This window comes from Eriocheir sinensis, chromosome 4 (genome assembly GCF_024679095.1).
Source record: "Eriocheir sinensis breed Jianghai 21 chromosome 4, ASM2467909v1, whole genome shotgun sequence".
NCBI classification, from domain to species: Eukaryota; Metazoa; Arthropoda; class Malacostraca; order Decapoda; family Varunidae; genus Eriocheir; species Eriocheir sinensis.
The window spans coordinates 19,443,789-19,466,288 of NC_066512.1; the positions used below are offsets into that span (position 1 = coordinate 19,443,789).

At 44.6% G+C, this 22,500-nt stretch overlaps 1 protein-coding gene across 3 annotated transcripts in view; it reads right to left on the minus strand.

The window, feature by feature from the left end:
* LOC127009519 (uncharacterized) overlaps positions 1-22,500 on the minus strand; it is a 114,255-nt gene that overhangs the window by 32,794 nt on the left and 58,961 nt on the right. For all 3 annotated transcript variants that reach the window (XM_050882649.1, XM_050882639.1, XM_050882659.1), the window contains exon 2: positions 14,813-15,226. In XM_050882649.1, coding sequence (XP_050738606.1) covers positions 14,813-15,226 — 414 coding nt within the window. The remainder of the gene's footprint in view (positions 1-14,812; positions 15,227-22,500) is intronic.

Here is a 22,500-nt window from a genome sequence, read left to right on the forward strand (position 1 = left end):
ATAATTTTGCTATTATTATTATTTACGTACTGAAAATTTCTTCTCCCTCCTTCCCCAAACGTCGAAATATTTCCAGCATTATTTTTATTAGTATAATTTTCTTCATCATATTACAGTCATCATCGTCATCATCTTTTATCGAGTGCAAGTGACCACATGTATAATGAAATTAGATGAACCTGGTGATCAGGAGGTATTGCTTGCTTAGCAATTTTGAGACTGATTCTCTCTCTCTCTCTCTCTCTCTCTCTCTCTCTCTCTCTCTCTCTCTCTCTCTCTCTCTCTCTCTCTCTCTCTCTCTCTCTCTCTCTCTCTCTCTCTCTCTCTCTCTCTCTCTCTCTCTCTCTCTCTCTCTCTCTCTCTCTCTCTCTCCACCCCCTCTATCTCTCTCTCTCCACCCCCCACCCCCCCTCTCTCTCTCTCTCTCTCTCTCTCTCTCTCTCTCTCTCCTCGCGGAAACTATAACCATGGTCACAAAGAGGATTAATGATCAACTCAGCATAGATCTAGTTTTTCCACGGAGGCGGAAAACAAAGCCAACAAGGAAATTGTTTAAGAAAGTGAACATACGAATAATCTTTACCTGAACGGGAAACCCTCATTTGTGGAGTCGTCAGGACGAGCGCTGACCCCGCCTGCGAGCATAAACTAGTCTTGTACAGCACCAATAATACCGCGGTGAGGAGGGGGGCGTTGCGGGCCGGGCATTAACATCCCTCGGCTCCCCCTTCACTTCGGTCCCTCCCTCTCTCCCGCCCTCAGAGTCCCGCTCCCTTGCCCGTGCTGCGCAAGAAAAGTGGAAACACTGAAAACCTGCTGGGCCGCACATTGTTAAAGTTTCTCTGAGCCGAGTGAAGCTGTGAGGTCGCCGACACGAGACATTCATGGTTACCGCCCAGGACAGGACATCTCAAAGTGAACGGGTTATGGATACGGACTTTGCTCTATCTATAAATGAATGTCGTGGAATATTTGAATCAGTCTTTGTTGTATACAGTTTCGTAGGACCATTACACCTGGCGATGCGATTCTTAATACATGGTGCACAAACTGGAAATGGGGAACAGGAAAGGAAAGGAAGGTCGAGGTTTAAATTGCTAAAAGAAAACGGGACAAGGAAAACAGGAAGGCAAAAAAAAGTCAAGGAAAGAGACTGGAAGGGACGGTACGGGACGGGAAGGGAAGGAGGTGAAAGGAAGTAAAGGGAAGGGAAAGGAAGGGAAGGAGAGGGAAGGGAAGGAAAGGGAGGGAAAAGGAAGGGAAGGGAAGGGAAGGGAAGGGAAGGGAGGGGAAAGGAAGGGAAGGGAAGGGAAGGGAAAGGAGAAGAGAGGAGACGAAAGGAAGAGAAGGGAAGGGAAGAAAAGAAATGGGAAAGGAAAGGAAGGGAAGAGAAGAAATGGGAAAGGAAGGGAAGGGGTGAGAATAGAAGGGACGGACGGGAAGGAAAGGGACGAGAAAGTAAGGTGAGAAGAGGGAAGGGAAGGGAAAGTGAAGAGGAAAGATAAGGGAACAGGAAGGAAGAGGAAACGGGAAGAAGGGGAGAAGAAAGGACAGTCTTGAGGGCAGCGGCAGCGAGGTGGTAAGGAACGGGAGGGGAGAGAGAAAGAAGAAAAATAAAAGGAAGAGCTGGAGCGGGAAATTGGCTCGAGTGCAGCCGGTGTGTCACGCGGCGATGATCGGAAGTGGACGATTACCTGTGGCCGGCGGCGGTGGGCGGCGGGCGTTACTCTGCCGCGGCGCCCACCACCACCGCCACCCCTTACAGGCATCGACGGGGGAGGGGGGCGGGGGGGTACTGTCCTGAGGAGTTCGTTCCCTCCTCGGTGATGTTCCGCGAGTCCAGGAACTTCAGGAGGTGAGGAAGAAAAAAAGAAGGCGGAAAAGAACGAAACCAAAACGAAGACAAAGAATATTAAACTGGTGATGATGATACCGTTTTTTTTTTGTGTGTTGTTGTTATTGTTCTCTGTTGATGTTGTTATTGTTAGTGCTGATGGTGAATTAATGAAAGAAATAATACTAATACAAAATACTAATACTAATACTAATACTAATAATACATTAATAATGATAGAAATACTAATGGTAATAATAATGATTTCTTTATTATTATTATTATTATTATTATTATTATTATTATTGCTGCTGCCGTTGTTGCCGAGGTGCTGCTCTTGTTTCTGTTATCCTCACATTATAATGATAATGATGACGATGATATCTTGAGGATGAGTGACGACTACTGATGGCGATAAAACTAGAGATGACATGATAAAAGAAACCAGGAAGAAAACCGTTTACATCAAGGCGAAGGGAAGGGGAGGGGGGCGAGGGGTGAGGTCATGTTCAAGAAGTCGGTATGTAGGCTAGCTATAAACACCTGACCCAGGCCTTACTTTTACACGGTTAATGCTCACCATGACTCTCACAGTTTAACGTCCGATTAAAGTTAATGAGGTATCGACGGTGTGTCGATGTACCCTGGCGTTCCAGAGAGGGCGAGGCGCAGCGCTGCGAGGAATATTCATGCCTCTGAAGGTTAATGCCCGCCAGGGTCGCGGGGCTGCTGAGAGATGACACTGTGCCGGAGATATTAGGGGCCTTGAGCAAGGCGTTATCCCAACAACCCGGCCATTAGCTGTGGTGATCATCGCTAACCTACAGTCTCTCCGCCAGGGTAGTTTTTACCGCACGATCAGGATCCCTCAGCACGCGTTCCATGGTGACGGATCACGTGGTGACACGCACACTGAACGCCCTGTAACCCTCGCCTGAATGCCGTGCTGAACACAGTATGTTATATTATAGTGTTACTCGCGGCAGTGAGGCGAGACTAGCCATACTTCACTCCATCTGAAGTTCTAACAGCAGTTCATTGGTCCCTAAGTGTGCAGGAGTCTCCCACTAAAGACCATTTTCTCTGGCGTTTACACATGAAGAAAACGTAACACAAACTGGCTAACACAAGCAAAACGTTATTTTTATTTATTTTTGTCAACATTCGATAGTTCTGTTTTCTGCACTTGAATCTTCAACATTCCAGGCTCAGATACTGTCACACTATTCATTTTATCGATAACTTGTACGTTGAGTTACGTAAATAATCATAACATTTATTTTTTCTTCAAAACAAGGGCCTTTCACAGCCTCCCCTCACTCTCGGCCTCCCCCTCAGCCTTGGGACGGCAGTAAATCACGAATGGTTCGTCGAAGCCGTCGTGTGGCGATGATTAATAGCCGTCAAATGCCGCGGCAACGCATGCAACCTCCGGCTGACAAAAAATCGACAAATGTAGCCTCGGAAAGATGGGCTGAAGGCGGGGAGGGGAGAGGAGATGGAGAGGGAGAGGAAGAGGGAGAGAAAGTTAAGTTGAGCAACGAAATAGATCAATCTGACACCTCTGAAACCAATTAAAAAGACGGTAGGAAAATTGTTATTGCTACGCCAGGTGGTAGTGGTGGTGGTGGTGGTGGTAGAGGTGTATTAAAATTGGAGGTGGAGGGGATGATTTGAAGTAGAGGTGCTGGAGGTATCGGTGTTGGGAGGTGGAGGTGGTGAAGGTGTGGGTGATGTTGGCACGAGAGGTGATATTGGCACGAGTGGTGGTAGTGGCAGTGGTGGTCATTCAGGATGAGGATGAGAATGAGGAGGGGAAGGAGGAGGAGCAGGAGGAGGAGGAGGAGGAGGAGGAGGAAGAAGAGCAGGGAAAAATGCAAGATAAGGTGGTGATGGTGGCGGCTTCAGTGACGGTGGTGGTTGTGGAAGTGGTAGTGGTGGTGGTGGTGGTGGTGGTGGTGGTGGAAACAATGCTCTCCTAACTACTAAAGGGAAAGGTCTGTACGTGCATGAAGAAGCGGTACGTGATTTACAAGAAAGTGTAAATTTTCCAATAGAAAGTTCGATCCAATGAACCGAAATTCAATCATTATGCGCCTGTGCATTATGAGAACAATGTAAGAAAAAAAATCGTCGTGTTATTAATGGGAAAGTATCAGTGAAAGTACGCTCGTGCAGTCTAAGGTAGATTATAAGTTTCTAAAAAAGAGCTATTCACACACACACACACACACACACACACACACACACACACACACACGATTTCTCGAGATGGGTAAGAAGATGAATAGTAGTGAAACTCGTAAGCCAAGAAAAATCGTTGCTAAAAATACAAATAAATAACATAATAAATAAATAGTAAAAACAGGAAAGTCGGGTGGAGATGTGTCCCCCTCCCCCCCGTACGTCTCCCTTCTTTCCCTTGGCCCGGTAGTAATTAAAGCAACAATTAGGTCGTGAATATTTGCGTCAGAGGTGACCAGGTAGGCTCTCTCTCTCTCTCTCTCTCTCTCTCTCTCTCTCTCTCTCTCTCTCTCTCTGAATTACTGATAATGATGATGATGATGATGATAATGATGATAGTGATGAGAACAGAGATACAAACAGCGATGGACATACTGAAGGAAAAATGGATGAATGACTTGTGGTTGGGAAAAAAAAATGTTGATTGCATTGAAAAATACACATTAACAGAAAGAGGAAGGAAGAGCAAGGAATACATGTAAGGTGAATCTCGTATGCTAACAGATAATCATATACATAACATTCAGGGAGCCGATTATATTAGAAATGACGAGAGAGGTTGTGAGGAGTGTTTTTCAGGATTACTCCAAAAATATTCTTGTAATTTTCAAAAGCCTAAGATAACATAATTCACCCAAAATGAAGGGTTGTGTTCAGTTTGAGAACACTCGATGTTGACATTTTCTTTGTTAACTCATCTTGGTTTATGACTTCCATTTCGGGGAACTGGAGAGTGGTTCAAAGCAGCCTGTCACAATATCGGTGCCTCTGTTCTTCCTTGTTTCACAGTGACTAAAGAGGACTGGAAAAGTTGGTCAGGAAATTAAGATTAAAATTTGTATTACCTTGTCTCTTATTTTTATAATTATTTACGTATTATCGATCATCAGCTTCTAATATATTCTTTATTTCTTGCTATTTTAATTTGTCTTTTCCTCGCCGCCCTGCAGCTCGGGGCGGCTTTCCTCGCTGCAGGAAGTGTCATGCAGTGCAAGTCTCCCCGCGAGTGATAGTCATCGGCGAGGCGTAAGCCGTTTCACCTAACGCTCAGTTTACTACTTAAGGATTAGCCGCGCCTTTCAAGAACTGAGAAGGCCAGCACAGCCGCTTGCAGGGCGTCACCGAAGCTGTGGCTGCTGACGTGCTTGACTTTCTTGCTGCGAACACTGATTTAGGTCAAAACAACAATATTAAATAATATTCTTTTACACTGTATTGAGTGGAAGGAGCGCTACACGTCTGAATCTTGATCATTTAATTATTTAGGGGTTTAATGTCCTTAGGCTTATTGTATCTACTTCAAAGGTGTATTTCAATTGCTCTGTTATACAACTATTAAGCAAATAAAATAAAAAATCTATTGAGCCTTCAAGAGCTACGATTGAAAATCCATGGCTTCTGTACCTACGATGCAAAAGTTGGAAGTCAGATACACGCGTGACGAATTTTATCCTAAACTATTTTCTCTTCATTTTGTGGATTCATTAACACATCCTTGAGTAGCATGTAGGGAGGAGGACATTGACGACTACCAATAAATATCATGATAGATTGATGGACCCTGAAAAAGCTACAACGTGAATAAACGATTAGGCGTGAAAGGTAAACAATCCTGTCCACAAAACACTGGCGACTCGGTGATCGGCTGATACACAATCACCTGGCTTTACACAGACACGCTTCCTCCAGCAATGGTCAAAAGCTGGGGCTCAAGACCTTGGCCTTACATATTCCAAACACTAAAACACACTCAAACTGATAAACAATGAAACGATGCCGACATTCAAATGTAACAAATTAAGCTGTTGAAATACATTACACGTCCGAGTAGGTAAAACTTCTTAGAACAAATATTTTCTGAAGTGACAAAGGCTCAAAAAATTGGTAAGGAATTGCAGTCTGTTGAAGTACATGACACATTCGAGTAAATAAAACTTTCCTCAAACAAAATTAATATTTTCTGTAGTAACAAAAACTACAAAAAATGGTCAGGAATTGCTCCTCTACGAGAGAGTCCACCTACGTGATCGATAATATCCTGACAGCTGGAGAAAATAAATATAGCAACCTTTTTTATGGGATGATTAATTAGCGGACCCTGGCCTTGGGGAGCCGCGGCGGGGGGAAGCTGCTGCCCGGCGAGGTGTGGGACGGGAGGGGGCGGCCAGATAGCAGGGAGAGTTATTATTAGAAGGGTTGCTAGGGGGATTGGCTATTAGGAGGGCTGCTAAAGGGGATGACGTGGAGATGGGTAGCTGGTTTTAGTTTTTTTTTATATTTAATGATGACCATAACACATAACAATATAAAGTAGTGAGTCAAATTGAAGCCCTCCAAGGATGAAATAAAGACGCTTGCAATAACCTGGTGAAAGCAATTAGACAACAACAAAACCTAATACAAAATGATACGAGAATGCACTGATATGAAAGAAAATTAAATTGATAAACTCCATTCCGATTTTTATTTTTTTTTATCTTTTATTTTTAGCTATAGGACACTTATCATTATGAAGGATGGAGGCTGGGAGGACTAAAGGGAGGGAGGACGAAGATGAGTACAGACGGGGTTGTAAAATAAACGCACGATTGCAGAGGCACACTAAAAAAAAAAAGGTTCATTGTTTACATGACATAACGCTGGTGGCTTCGGCCGGACATTCATGATCGTAAAGACAAATATGAGGGTGATGGTGAAGACAGCGGTGATGAGTGTAAGGATGAGCATTTCCGGTTGTGCTTGATCGTGATGAAGACAGCGGCGGTAATGGTGCAGATACTGGTATAGATAATAGAATGGAGGTACTTGGATTGGCAATGGTGGTTGTGGTTGTGGTTGTGGTGGTGATGCTGGTGGTAGGCGTTAGTAGTAGTGGTGGTGATGGTAGTAGTAGTAGTAGTAGTAGTAGTAGTAGTAGTAGTAGTAGTGGTAATAGAAGTAGTAGCACTGAATAACCGGACATACGTATACCAGTTATCACCTTTACCTTCTCTCTCTCTCTCTCTCTCTCTCTCTCTCTCTCTCTCTCTCTCTCCACACACACACAAGAGGAGGGAGAGAAAGAGGAAGAAGAGTTAGAGAAAAAAAAAAAAAGGGGGGGGGGGGGGGGGACATGCAGCAGTAATTACTAGGGTCTTTTGAGTGTCTTGGATCCGCGCGCGTCTGTTTGTTTTGCGGCGACCCACGCGAGGCATTTTCTCTACAATTTTATGCATCTTCCGAGTGCTTAATGACTGTAATTATGTACGTATGCATCCCCTCTCTCTCTCTCTCTCTCTCTCTCTCTCTCTCTCTCTCTCTCTCTCTCTCTTGAAACATCCCTTGCCACCGCCGCCGCCTCCTCTTCCTACCCCCCCACACACACACACACCGTTTTCTTCCTGTAATAAAAAAGAAAACGGACACCACACACAGCCATTTACTAGGCAATTCACCCCACAACGCATTTTCCCTCCTCTGTGCCACAATTAGCGCCGTGCCTCGGGGTGGGCGGCGGCGGCTTGTGGATTGCTACTGGGGGCGGAAGAGGCGGAGGAGGAGGTGGAGGAGGTGGTAAAGGTGGAGGTACTCGTAATGTTGGTCACTGCCTCCACTCACCATCACATCCTTCACTTCCCTCCCTCCAGTCTTACTTTCCTCCCTCCTTCCCTTCCTCCTCTCCTTTAGGTATTTATCACAGTATCAGGTGCTCCCTCCCTCCCTCCCTCCCTTCCTTCCCTCAGGTGTCCGGCAGGAAGAGGCAGTGTCACGTGATCTCAGGTGGGTGCTTCCTTACCTGGTGCGTCACGGTTTGGCGGGTGTTAAAGAGCCGAAGGTGGTGATGGTGGTGGTGGTGGTGGTGATGGCGTAAGGGTCGTCCAGGTGGTTGTGTAGGACGATCATCAGTGTTTGTAGGGGCTCATTAAGGGTCCCATCAGCTATATCGGTATTATTTATCTCTTCCTACAGCGTCGCACCTCCTCCACCACCACCACCACCAGCCTGAAGGGTTATATAGACGGCTGGTCATCTAAGTGGCCTCGTGGGCGTTTATTCTTGTTCCGGAGCCCCGCTGAAGCATATCATCCATTGTATCGGCTTTCTCCATCTTCCTCACTGTAGCTCCGTCAGTCTGAGAGGTATAAGGGCCATATTCTTAAACATTGCGGCACCCAGGTACACACACATTTGCCAAGGCTCTCGTAGGAGTTGTGGGGATTTACATTTGGGAGTGTTATGACCCTGCTGGTGGTCTGACAAGGCTTCTGTACCGTGAACGTGAAAAAAACACTTATGAGAAGCCGATTAATCTCTTTTTCGGGCTTTGGAAATAAGAAGCGTCTGAGATTCCCGAGCATATATACCTTCCAGCGAGTCTTATAATTCACTGCAAATGACGTTTAGCTTTTCATTGTTCTTGGCGGTATTAGGAAGAACTAAGGAAGGGTTCGCCAGGGAAAGGAGAAACAGGAGTGTGTAACTAGATGCCTCATGTTAAATCCAATACATACTGACTGCAAGTGGCGCGTCCATGGTCATGCTCATTTCGTAAGGTTGAAGATCTTATCAACGGCAACAGACCGAGGCACAAATATTCCCGAGCAGTGAAAGCAAGGCAGTCGTGCATTCAGGTCCCTCCTCTTTAATGCTGGCAAGTAGTACCAGGTGAACCGGGCGGCCCTGGACGAAGGCAATGCATCGGCCGCCCTCGTCGAACACTCTCACTGATGCACGCTGCTGGTTTTTGCGTCGAGGAGGAAAAAAAATTACAAGCCTCGTTCAGTTTGTCATCGTTTTCTCTGTCGGCCGCGTCCAGGACTTTGCGTCGGCGAGGGGGGAAGATTGATGGTGTCGGGTTTGCTATCAGCCCGCGATCTTGCTCCTCGGGTTGTCGGAAAGCAGCCACGTGGAACAGGAACACCCATCCATCACACACCGACGGCCGCGCCACAAACCGCCGCCACCACGAAGCACCACGAGCAGGACACGGCGCGCAGGATAAAGGATGGAGCAAAAACTCAAAATTAGGAAAAAAGATAAAGTAAAATGCGTACCCAAAGAACTGTACTTATGCAAGGGCCGCGCACTCTAATCAAACTGAACCAACTACCAAATATTGCAAAACGACAACAGTTATGGTCATCTTCTTAAACATCTCCACGCCCCAGCGCAAACATTTGACAAGGCTTTCGTAGGAGTTTTGAGCATCTCCACAAGTAGCTTTATGACCCTGGTCGTAGTTTGACTCTTCTTCTGTACCACAAACCTAAAAAACACTCATTTGACAAGGCTTTCGTAGGAGTTTTGAGCATTTCCACAAGTAGCTTTATGACCCTGGTAGTAGTTTGACTCTTCTTCTGTACCATGAACCTAAAAAACACACATTTGACATGCCTTTCGTAGGAGTTTTGAGCATTTCCACAAGTAGCTTTATGACCCTGGTAGTAGTAGTTGGACTCTTCTTCTGTACCATGAACCTAAAAACACACATTTGACAAGGCTTTCGAAGGAGTTTTGAGCATTTCCACGGGTAGCTTTATGACCCTGGTGGTAGTTGGACTCTTCTTCTGTACCACTAACCTAAAAAAACACTCATTAGTACCCGACTGATTTCCTTTGCGGCCTCTGGGAATAGTTGATGTGAGATTCGGAAGCGTCTGAGCATATCGGGCTTAGTATTTGTAAAGTTTAAAATAAATGACAAAGAACAATAACTATTAAACTGAAATCATACGAGCTTGAAATTGAAAAAAAAGCTCACCAAAACAGCAACAACAGAACTTATAGACAAAGACCAGCGGCAGGAGATGCATGGTAAGTACTTAAAAGCGGACTAAAACCACAAATCAGAAACGCTAAGCACCTACACGAGACGATAATCAGCACAATCACAGGACATTTTACCCGTCACAAAACGACTCGCCGCAGGAAATAAGTCAGGTTTTAGGGACACTAATTAATGCCTTGTTTGAACAGTAAAAACTCGAGATGACGGGGAGAGCTGCTGACGGGGAGCTCCTGCACACACACTCTCCCCGCACCCCTTGGAGGCATTCTGAGGCACCGCGGCAGCACCTGAGCGCCCCACGAGCACCTGTGTACGTAATGAGTGGGGGGCAACGTTGCTAGATTGTCGTACTCAGCCTCCGATGTTTGCCGATTTCCGGCCCAATAACTGCCTCGACCCCAATAACTGCTTTCATATATAGTTATCGTTAAAATGGTTAATTATTGGTGTTTTTTGGGAATAGCTATGGCTCAGAAACCGGTAAATATGAGGCTCTGAGTACGATAATCTGGCAACGGTAGTGGGGGGTGACAGGGGGAGGGGGGGGGATGTGTGGCAGGGTTACCGTGATCTCAGGGTGACGAAGAGAGGCTGCGAGTCCTGAGTCTTGTGAGGGAAGGAGCGCGAGTAACCTGACACTAAACAGCGGACTTGAATGAGTTTGTGGGCGTTTCTTTCCTTCTGGTTTTCTGTCCGTCTGTCTGTCTGTCTGTCTGTCTGTATGCCTTTTTTTTCACAACAAAGGAGACAGCTCAAGGGCACAAAAAAAGGAAGCAATAATAAGAAAAAAGAGGTGTGTGTCTGTCTCCTTCTTTCATGCACTCTGTCTACATATGTCATTTATCTCTTTATCGATCAGTCTATCTATCTATCTGCTTTTTTTGTGTGTGAGAGAAAGAGAGAGAATGAAACATACAGATAGACAGAGAAAGAGACAGACAGACATACTCATCTATTTACCTATCACAATATCTATCTATGTTTTTTTTTGTGTGTAAGAGAGAAACATGCAGATAGACAGAGAAAGGGAAGGACAGACAAACAAAGGGACACAAACACATATAGCAAAAACAAAGCGTGACAGACAGCGACAGAAACAGAGAGAGACAGAAGTGACGGCAGGAGTGGAGGAGGAGGACATTTCCCCGTCAGCAGCAGCCGCCGTCGATGCAGCAGCAGGGGCTCTCGGGTCCGCAGGAGATTCACCGTGACCGCAGAAAAGGCTCAAAAACGACTCGCTTGCACACGACGCACGAGCCAAAAATGATAGAAAATTGGTATAATTCCACCCACTCTCCACGCTACTCCCCTCCACCCCTCCCCTCCACTTCCCCCATTCCTCCCCTTCTCTTTAGTGGCTGCTGCTTCCTCTTCATCCCCCCCTTCCTACCTCCCACAGTCCTTTTCCCCTTTCTCCTCACTCAAGCACAGTGTCTGCCTCTCTTCTTCATCTGTCTGTCTGTCTGTCGTCCTATCTGTGTCTGTGCTTCTGTACGTATGTGATTGTCTGTCTCTCTGTCTGTCTGTCTGTCTGTGTCTGTCTGTCTGTCTGTCTGTCTGTCGTCCTATCTGTGTCTGTGCTTCTGTACGTATGTGATTGTCTGTCTCTCTCTCTCTCTCTCTCTCTCTCTCTCTCTCTCTCTCTCTCTCTCTCTCTCTCTCTCTCTCTCTCTCTCTCTCTCTCTCTCTCTCTTGTAAATTTAAGGGCAGACCACTTAGTTTTAACCGCAATGTCTGTGTGGTCTGCCTCTCCATGAAATTCTGTCCAATCTCTCTCTCTCTCTCTCTCTCTCTCTCTCTCTCTCTCTCTCTCTCTCTCTCTCTCTCTCTCTCTCTCTCTCTCAAACCGGACACACCACACGGACGTCCGCATGACAGCCACAAACACACAGAACCGTCCATTTACGTTTCCACACGATGCCTCGCTAGAAACACGCCCTCCTGCCTTACAGTCTCCCCTCCAACCCTCCCTTTAGTCCCCCCTCCATCCCTCCCCTTCAGCAGGACCCATTAGGCACACGGCAGCAGCAGCAGTGGTCCTGTAAACACGCGCAGGACCCCCAAGTTCACGGCTCAGGTGGACTCCGAGGATTTCCTTATGGGCGTAATACAGGTAAGCCCACAGGTAAGGAGGGAGGGAGGTAGAGAAGAGGGACCAAGGTAACAGAAGGTGGGAACTGGAAAGGAGTGGGGAAAGGGGATGTAAAGAATGGAGGAGGTTAAGATGGGGATTATGATGGGGAAGGAATGGAGGTAAAGGAAGAATGGGTATGTAAAGAGTGTGGAAATTAGGGAGGTAGAAGAGAGGGATGAAGGTAACAGGTAGTGGAAAGGAGTGGGAAGAAGGAATGCAGGGAATGGAGAAGGTTAAGATGGGGATTAAGGTATAGAAGGAGTGGAGGTGAAGAAAGAGAGATAGATACGTAAGGAGTGAGGAAATTAGGTAGGGTAGAGAAGACGAACGAAGGAAACAGGTGAAAAAGAGTTTGAAGAAAGGGATGCAAGAATGAACGAGGTTAAGATGGCGATTAAGGTATGGAAGGAATGGAGGTGAAGGAAGAGAGATAGATAAGTAAGGACTGAGGAAATTAGGCAGGGTATAGAAGAGGAACGAAGATAACAGGTGGAAAAGAGTTTGAAGAAAGGGATGCAAAGAATGGAGGAGGTTAAGATTGGGATTAAGGTAGGGAAAGAATGGTGGTGAACGAAGATACATGTAGATAGGTAGAGAGTGAGGAGATCGAAGAGTGAGGAAATTAGGGAGGCAGAGGAGATGGATTAAGGAAGTAGACGGAGGGAAAGAATGGAAAGTAGGGATATAGAGGATAAAGATAATTAGGTGGGTATAGAAGTAGAAAAAAAAAATCCATGCAAAGATATAAAACAGTAACGGCGAGTTGGAAGGAAATAAACACACAGAATGAACACAAAAGAACATAAAGAAAGGTAGAGTTAGGAATAAAGGAGCTTAGGAATGTGAAGAACTAAGGAGCGAGAGGAGAGAAGATACAAAGAAAACAAGGAAAAAAAGTAGGTAGAAAGAAAAAAAGGTAGGTATGTAGAAGACTTAAGGGAATTAATAAAGGAGATTAAGAGGGTGAAAGCTATGGAGTGAGAGGAAGTAAGGGGAAAAAGAGGAAGAGAAATAGAAAGACAAATAAATAAATAAAAGGAAGCGGGATGACAGTTGGCGGGAGAGCGAAGAAGAAGTAGAAGAAGAAGAAAAAGAAGAAGAAGAAGAAGAGGAAGAAGAAGAAGAAAAAGAAGAAGAAATAGAAGAAGAAGAAGAAGAAGAAGAAGAAGAAGAAGATAAAAAAAGAAGAAGAAAAAGAAGATAAAAAAAGAAGAAAAAGAAGAAGACGAAAAAGAAGAAAAAAGGATAATAATAATAATAATAATAATAATAATAATAATAATAATAATAATAAGAAAAAGAAGAAGTACCAGCAGCAGTAGTCTATCTTAATCTGGGCCTCGACTCCCCACCACAGCCAGCCTTATTACTCCGACCGCCGCCTGTGACCAGAACATTTTTCTTACATAATTACGAGTCGCTGCTCTGAATGTATCTCTCTCCGCCCCGCCCCCTCTCATGTTTCAATGTCAAAACATATATTAACTTGTATATTCCGGGACCTCAGACTGATATAATGAACGAGTAACAGATGATCCGAATGCGTTTCTTGAGGGTTACTTTGGTTCAGGTCTCGGCCATGAACACGGTGATTCAGTGCTGCTTCAAGGGTTCAAGGAGCGTCAGGAAAAGGAGGTCGTGAGTGGAGAGTGAGTGAGTGAGTGAGTGTGACTGGCGGTGGGAATTGGAGCTTTACCCTTATAAGCCACATGCAGCCTCCCACTTTCCTTTCCCTTCTCTTCAGCTACCTATTCCTCTTACTTCTCCTCTTTCTTCTGCTCCCTTTCTTTCTCTTCATATACTACCGTTTCTCCTCCTCTTTCTCATGTCATCAAATACCTCTTCCTCGTCTCATTTAACTCTTCTTCCTCTTTACCTGTTTAAGCTACATGCAGCCTCCTCTCCTTTCCCTGCTCTTCTTCCTTCTCCTTGTCTTCATCTTTCTCCTGCTGCTTTTCTTTCTCTTCATATACTGCTGTTTCTCCTCTCCTTTCGAGTATCATCAATTCCTCCTCTTCGTCGCATTCAACTCTTCTTCATCGTCTTTTTCAACTGGTCCTCTCTCTCAAGCATAGTATTTTCCTTCTCCAACATCACATCTAAACCTCCATCATCTTCTTTTACTTCTCTATCCTTTAGCACAACTATTTCCTTCTTCTCCTCTTCCTCCTCCTCGTCAACTACAACCTTCGAGACCATTGCCAGCTAAATACATTGAACAATAGAACTTAGACGTCGTGCACCAGTGAATCAGACAAAATAAAAGGAAAAGAAGAAAAGTATTGTGTAAAAAAAGAAAACTAGTTTCTGCTAATGTTTCCCTCTCAAGTTTCTGCATCTTTTTTTTTGTGTGTAGGTGATGAAAAAAAAAAAAAAAAGCACACATGAATTGCTCTGACTGCTTACGATCTGTTGAAAGAGAATAGAGAGACGTGCTTCCAATCGTGCATACCAGCCAAACATATATAAAGAAACTCCCGGCGCGAATACTTCCTAGTAAAAGTTTAAAACACACACACACACACACACACACACACACACACACACACACACACATACGCCAATGCACATTCACCGCCGCCGAACAATTCACACCAACCTTTTACCTTGACCCGACCCCGACAGGTGAACCGACGAAAGGGAGACAGGTACGGAGAGGAGGAGGAGGAGGAGGAGGTGGAGGAGGAAAGAAGCACTCACATACCCCCAACACGTAATTTTTTTTCTCCTTCCCATCCGGCTTGGAAAATCGAAAGCCGAGAGCGTGTTGAGGCGGCAAGCAAGTTAACAAAAATAAAAGAAAAAAGAAAACGTCCCGGAGCGAGGTACTCACCCGTTGGCTGGGCTGTGGTTGTCGGTGTTGTGGTTGACGTCGCCATGTTTTGGGTTGTACTGCTGTTGTTGCTGGTGTTGTTGGTGGTCGGGAGTATTGCTGCCGCTGCTCTGCTTGGTGCGGAGGCTGTTGTTGTCGTTGTTGTATGCTATCTCCGAGTTGTCAGGAATGTGCAGCACCGAGCCGTTTAGGTTGCTGGTGTTGTTCTGCTGCGTCTGGTGCGGCTCATCGCCCGCCAACTCCTGCTGCTGCTGCTGCTGCCTGTAGTTGTTCCTGTTCTTGTTGTTGTTGTTAGCGACGGTGGTGGTGGTGGAGGTGGTGGTGGTGGCCGCGGAGGCATTGTTCAGCTTCTCCTGCTTCTGCTTGTGGCCCTTGTGGCCAGAGATCATCCACTTGAACATCCCGCTGCGAGGCCTGGCGGGGGACAAAGGGAGCGGTTAGCGGCGTCACCCACCCAAGAATTCCTTTTCTTCACCTTGCCAAGACATGCATGACGAGGTATAAGATTTTTAATAACAGGTATTAAAAACTTTGATTAAAGCTGAATAAAAAAAGATTTTAAATATTCATGAACGTTGATTACACGTTCTCCATCTGACTGAGCTCACTATTTATTCATTCACTCAATGATCGTCCATGACAAGCAAAAAATAAATAATGAAAGGTACAACAAACACACTATGAAGACAATGTAAAGGAAAAATAACACAAATAACACAAGATCAGGGGAGTCACGGGAGGAGGCTTTGGAAGGGTCAGTTGGTGGTCGGGTTGTACGTGGACAGCACGAAGCATCCCTCTTGTGGCGTTTGGAAAACCTTATTAGTTTCTGTCTTTATAAAACAACAATATTTCCACATGCTGATGATTAAGCTTATGTATTCCTAAAACACAAACAAACGAAAGTGCAAGTAAAATGTCAAGGAGTAAAAAATGGTTTGGATCATCGTCAGATACATGCAACACACCTACGATGGCCGGCGCATAATCATTGTGAAAGCATGGAGTGACTCAGACTCTCCACTAGTATAATCATGCAACACACACACACACACACACACACACACACACACACACACACACACACACACACACACACACACACCTTGTCTAACGTGCGCCTCCCCGTGCTTCCATTCACTACTCCTGAGGGATGCTTTGTGCTGTCCACTTACAACTCGAGCACCACCTGGCCCTTCAGAATCCTCCTCCCCGTGACTCCCCTCATCTTATGTTATGCCAGCCAGACGCGAGTGATGCAATATGATGAGCTATTCGACTCCACCTTTAATGCTCTCTTAATTAGGCAAATACTTCCAGACGATAATGAAGCGAATGACCAGTGGAAAAGGGAGGATGAGGATGAGGAGGAGGAGGAAGAGTAGCGAGACTTCCAGTAATTGGGAAAATGAATGAGGAAGTGAACGAGCAAACAAAAAAAGCATGATAAAGAAAAGAACAAAAGTATCGAGAATATGGAGAATAAGAAATGAGAAGTAGTGAGAAAAAAAAGTCGTAAAAGGAAAAATATGTAGAGAAAAATAAACGTAAGAGAAAACAAAGATAAACGTAAATAAAAAGAAGAAAAGTACTCAGGAAAATGAACGTAAAAGAGAAGAAAAGGAATTAGAAAATTTAACGTATATATAGAGGAAGAATATTAGTGAGAAAAAAAAGAGAAGAAAAGTATTGAGAAAAATGAACGTAAGAGAATAATAATACCCAGAGAGATAAACGTAAAAAAGAGAAAAGGTAAAAAGAAAAATGAAAGTAAAAAAAGGAAAGCAGAGAAAAATAAACGTAGAAGAGAATATTAAGAAGAAAAATGAACGTAAGAAAAGGAAACCAAAGAAAAATAAACGTAGAAAAGAAAAAAATCTGAAAAATGAAGGTAAGAGAAGGAAAGTAGAGCAAAATAAACCTAGAAGAGAAAAAAATTAGAAAAATGAACGTAAAAGAAGGAAAGCAAAGAAAAATAAACGTAGAAGAGAAAAGAAATAAGAAAAATGAACGTAAAAGAAGGAAAGCAAAGAAAAATAAACGTAGAAGAGAAAAAAATCAGAAAAATTAACGTAAGAGGAGGAAAGCAAAGAAAAATAAACGTAGAAGAGAAAATAAATAAGAAAAATGAACGTAAGAGAAGGAAAGGAAAGAAAAATAAACGTAGAAGAGAAAAAAATAAGAAAAATGAAAGTAAAAGAATGAAAGCAGAGAAAAAGAAACGTAGAAGAGAAACAAAAAATGAACGTAAGCGAAGGAAAAAAATATACGTAGAATAAAAAAAATACGAAAAATGAACGTAAGAAAACAAAGCACTGAGACAAAAATGACGTAAAAGAGAAGTACAGAAAAAAAAGTAAAAATAAAATGGGCGAAGGAGGTGACGGAAGAACGAGCACCACTAATGAATAAAGAGGAGCAAGACGTTCTCCCGGGAAATCAGTGAGTTTTTGGGCCACGGATCCGGAACATCACATCACCTCATTAGTTCCCCGCCCCGCCGCCCTGACTACGCGCTCCCCTGACTAAAATAATACCGGGCCTACGAAGGTGGATGATTGATGAGCTCCTGACGTTCGTGCGGACCAGCTGAACCGATAAAAATGAAAGTAAAAGAATAAAAGCAGAGAAAAATAAACGTAGAAGAGAAAAAAAAGCAAGAAAAATGAACGTAAAAGAAGGAAAGAAAAGAAAAATAAACGTAGAAGAGAAAAAAAAACAAGAAAAATGAACGTAAAAGAAGGAAATAAAATAAAAATAAACGTAGAAGAGAAAAAAAACAAGAAAAATGAAGGTAAAAGAAGGAAATAAAATAAAAACAAACGTAGAAGAGAAAAAAAAAAGAAAAATTAAAGTAAAAGAATGAAAGCAGAAAAAAATAAACGTAGAAGAGAAAAATTAAGAAAAATGAACGTAATAAAAGGAAAGCAAAAAAATAATAAAAATAAACGTAGATGAGAAAATAAATAAATAAATGAACGTAAGAGAAGGAATGAAAAATAAATGTATAAGAGAAAAAAATAAGAAAAATGAAAGTATAAGAATGAAAGCAGAGCAAAATAAACGTAGAAGAGAAAAAAATAAGAAAAATGAACGTAGAAGAGAAAAAAAAAGTAATGAGGAGTGTGTTCATCGTATTAGTGAAGGGGCGATGGCTGGTATATGGAAAAGGTGGTTCCAGGTGGAGTTCGTGAGTGATGAATACGCAAAGTGGAGTGAATCATAAAAAAAATAGCTGATGAATGAAAGAAAACATGAAACAAAATAAAAATGAATAATAAAAAGAGAAATACATTTTTTTTTCTTTTAAGCGGATTCATGTTACCTTGCACTTCATAAATATAATAGATAAATAAAAAATAAATGTAAAACGCGGCAGATTAATAAAGTAAAACGTACAAATCAAAACAAAAAATGGAAAATAAAAAGAGAAATGTTTTTTTTCTATTAAACGGGTTCGTGTTGACTTACCATTTGTAAACTCAATGAAATAAAAAAAAATATATAGTGCTTCTACCTGGTGTTCACTTCTCTATGCTTACCTGTGTGTGTGTGTGTGTGTGTGTGTGTGTGTTAGGTTGCCTCTCGTTACTTTTCAGCCGCCATTATTCCTTCCTCTCCCTCTCCTCGTCTCCCCGCGGCCTTAACGCAGCAAACAGTTACGACAATTACGGCCTAACGATCACTGATTACCATACGCTACTCAGCTGCCTCATCCGAGACTATGGGGCCATTAGCGGAACGAGCACTTCAACTTGTTACTCTTCCTCCTTCACCCGCTACTCTGTTCCATCTCTCTCTCTCTCTCTCTCTCTCTCTCTCTCTCTCTCTCTCTGCATGTCAGTCTTCGTATTTAAAGCAATTGGAAAAGTAGAAAAAATAATAAAATGGATCAAAGGCTCTCCTCTCCACTAGCCAGTCAGCCACACACACACACACACACACACACACCACGTCCATTTAACATCAAACTTTCTGTCGTCATCCTCTTTGAATGTTGGCTCATGCGTTAAGCACAGTGACGGGAGGCATAAAATCGGTGTTTTCAATGATTTTATTTTTTGAACGTAGATTATTGGGTTGTAGGAGTAGGAAGAGTAGGAGGAGAAAAATGAGAAAATGGAGAAATTGGAGGAGGAGAAATTAAGCAGGCGTGTGTGTAGCTTGTATATTATGTAATTGAGTATATTAGAAGGATGTTTTCTGTCCTCAAAAGCGAAGGAAAAATTAAGAATATGAGAATAAAAGCATTGTGAAAGTCAAGGGAAATTATACGATGAAAATACTGAACGTTGAATATCTCTCTCTCTCTCTCTCTCTCTCTCTCTCTCTCTCTCCTACACCCACACACGCACCCAACTAAAACCACCCGACCACATACCTTCCCATCCATCCATTCATCCGCCTACCAGTCAGTCAACCCAGCCACCCAATCATACATTCACCTACCCAACCACCTAACCATTCAGTCACTCACTCAACCATTCCACAGTCACAGTCATTCACCGAACCAGGCATCCACTACTCACTCAGACCCCAAACGAACTCAGTCACCCACATAGTCAGCCATTAAGCCATCCAGATCACCCAACCGTCCAGACAACCAACCACGCAACGCCCTTCTTCCCACTCCTTCCTTTCCTCTTCCTCCTCCTACTCCTGTTCCCTCAAAAGTTGTAAGCCTTCCGAAATAAATGTTTAGCCCGTCGAGTCAACATCCAGCCACCCAACGCCCTTCTTCCCGCTCATTCCCTTCCCTTCCTCCTTCTCTTCTTTTTCCTCCTGTTCCTTCAAAAGTTGTAAGCCTTCCGAAATAAATGTTTAGCCCCGTCGAGTCAATATCCAGCCACGCAACAGCCTTCCTCTTCCTTCTCCTCCCGTTCCCTCAAAAGCTGTAAGCTTTCCGAAATAAATGTTTAGCCCTGTCGAGTCAAGTGGCATTTCCCCGGCCAGTCGGGTTTGCGCGCTGCCGTAATGTACGATGCATGCCTGATGAGCCTGCGAGGGGAGCTTTTCATTTCCTGGGCTTGTGGGGGCACTCCTATTTCACGCACCAGCGACCCACTGCAGACCCGCGAATATTGCTACACTCACGCCGGGTTAATTTCTCCTCCTCCGCCTCCTCCATTTTCTTATGTTTTTCTTCTCTTCTTCCTCCTCCTCCTCCTCCTCGTCTTTCTTCTTCCGCATGAACTGGAGGGTGGATGAGGGAAAGTGGAGCCTGTGGTGTTAGGTGGAAGGGGTGCTGGTGGCTTGGTGTGTTAGCGTGTGTGTGTGTGTGTGTGTGTGTGTGTGTGAAAAATGATGCACACACACACACACACACACACACACACACACACACACACACACACCATCAGGTATGACTAAGGACGGGAAGACACAGTGACTCACCCACCGCAAGGATATGATTTTTTTGGCCCTCACACGTCCTCCCCCCCCCTTTCCACTCCTCTCACCCCTCCACCCCCTCAGCTTACCCCTCCACTCCCTCCTTTCCCACTCATCATAAACACGGTCCTCCACTCCACCCTTCCCAGCCTCGCCTTACTCCACCCTACGCTTACAAACTCACTCCTCCTCCTCCTCCTCCTCCTCCTCCTCTCATGTGTCCTTCCTTCACCCCTTCTCCTCCTCCTCCTCCTCTCCCTCGCCTCATTTTCCCTGCCACGCTTCACTCGCTGCTTGCATTAGTCAAGGAGAGTTGTGGAAGATGAAGGGATAGCTGAAAGGGGGGGGGGGGGAACTGGAGTGAGGGGGAAGCAGGAGTGAGGGGGATGCAGGGGTGAGGGGATGGCAAGGAAGAGGGGGTGGGCAGGGGTCGTGAGAGCTCCCTGAGGCACCATCACCTCAGGGCACTGCAGGGGAAGGGAGGGAGGGAAGGGATGCATGGGAAGGAAGGAGGAGGAAGGGATAGAGGATAGTGGGGAGGGAGGGAGAGAAGCAGGACAGGAGGGATAGAAGGTGGGAGGGAAGGGATGCATGGGAAGGGAGGAAGGAAGGGAGGAAGGGAGGGAGGGAGGACAGTGGGGAGGGTAAGGAGGGGAAGGTTGATGAAAAAGTGGAGTAAAAACAATATAGCAATCTATTAGTGAACAAAAACAAAGGGAGGCAGGGGGCAGAGGTGAAGGTTTTGGAAAAAAAAAAAGTGGGAAAAAACAACATGAAAAAGGATGAATAAAAAAAAGAGTGTAATAGAAAAGTGCAAGAGAATCGAATATATATACTGCTACCCCGCTACCAAGATTAAATTTCACCCTCTATTATTCCCGGCACAGCGAACACCGTCAAAACACGTTCACACACACACACACACACACACACACACACACACACACACACACACACAAATAAAAAAAAATGTCGATAGTGAAAAATAAATATGCGTACATCAACATCAATTCACCAGACGCCAATTTTTTTCTCACTATTTTTACTCTTTTTCTTTCTCCCTACACAGCAACGCCCCCTCGCCAAGGACTCCACAGACGCTATCGGCACTCCCTGGGACCTTAGTGACTGTCTACCTGCCTCTACCCGCCTGCCTCTTTCTACCTGTCTGTCCTTCCCTCACTCACGGGTAAAAAGACTTCGAGTGAGTTTCAGGTGAGGTAAGGTAAGGTGACGTGGGACAATGTTTACACCCGAGGAGGAGGAGGAGGAGGAGGAGGTATGGGAGGGGTGTAATAAACGTAAATTGACGGTAGTTTGTCAAGACATTAGCGGCCGCCCCTGACCCGCCCTCACCTCACCTGACCGACACCAAAAACATCCGTCCGTCACTCTGTCTGTCTGTCTGTCCATTGTTTTGTTCACCTGACGAGACGGAACTTCAGCCGTGAAAAGAAAAAGAAAAGAACAAGAAAATGAACACCAAGAAGACGAAGAAGAAAAAGAAAATAAGAAGGAGAAAAATAAGAAGAAAAATAATAAGAAGAACAACAACAGCAATAATAAGAACAAAAACAACAAGAGGAACAAGTAGAAGAAAAAACAAGAACAAGAAGAACGAGAACAGGAAGAAAGGCAAATGGTGATGACGGGGAAGATGACAATGAAAGAAGAGCAAGAACAATAACCACTAACAAGAACAGGAAGAACTATATAGATGACGAGGAAGAGGAGGAGGAGGAGGAGGAGGAGGAGGAGCTGGAGGTAGAGGATGACAACGAAGAAGAGGAACAAGACCACTAAATCTTTCCCAACATTCCTCTACTGCATCACCAAGCACCACAACCCGTCATTAGATATCACTCCACCCTGCACAATCACGGCGGCGCATACACGAGGGTAGGGGAGGAGGCAAGGCAGCAACTCAGAAGACGAAGTGTGATAGGAACATTCATCACGGTGACGAAAATGAACCGCCCGGCTCTATACGTCCAATCACCAGTCACTTCCCTTCGACTTCCCTCCGTGTACTACCCCCCTCCCTCTCTCCCGCCCTCTCCCCCGTCATCCTTCACAAAAACTAGCCCCCCCACCCGCGGAGTCATGTTTGTGTCAGTGATTCTCGGCCAGGTGACAAGTGACGGTCGTTTCTTGGGGCTTATCCTGCTCAATGGCGGAGGGAGGACAAAGGGAGGGAGGATCGGATGCCATTGGGGTCTGATCAGGGTTGGCTTTCATGGAATCTGACTTGTGGATTGTGTGGTCTTGGGGATTAAGATGGAGGGTTGGGGTTGGGG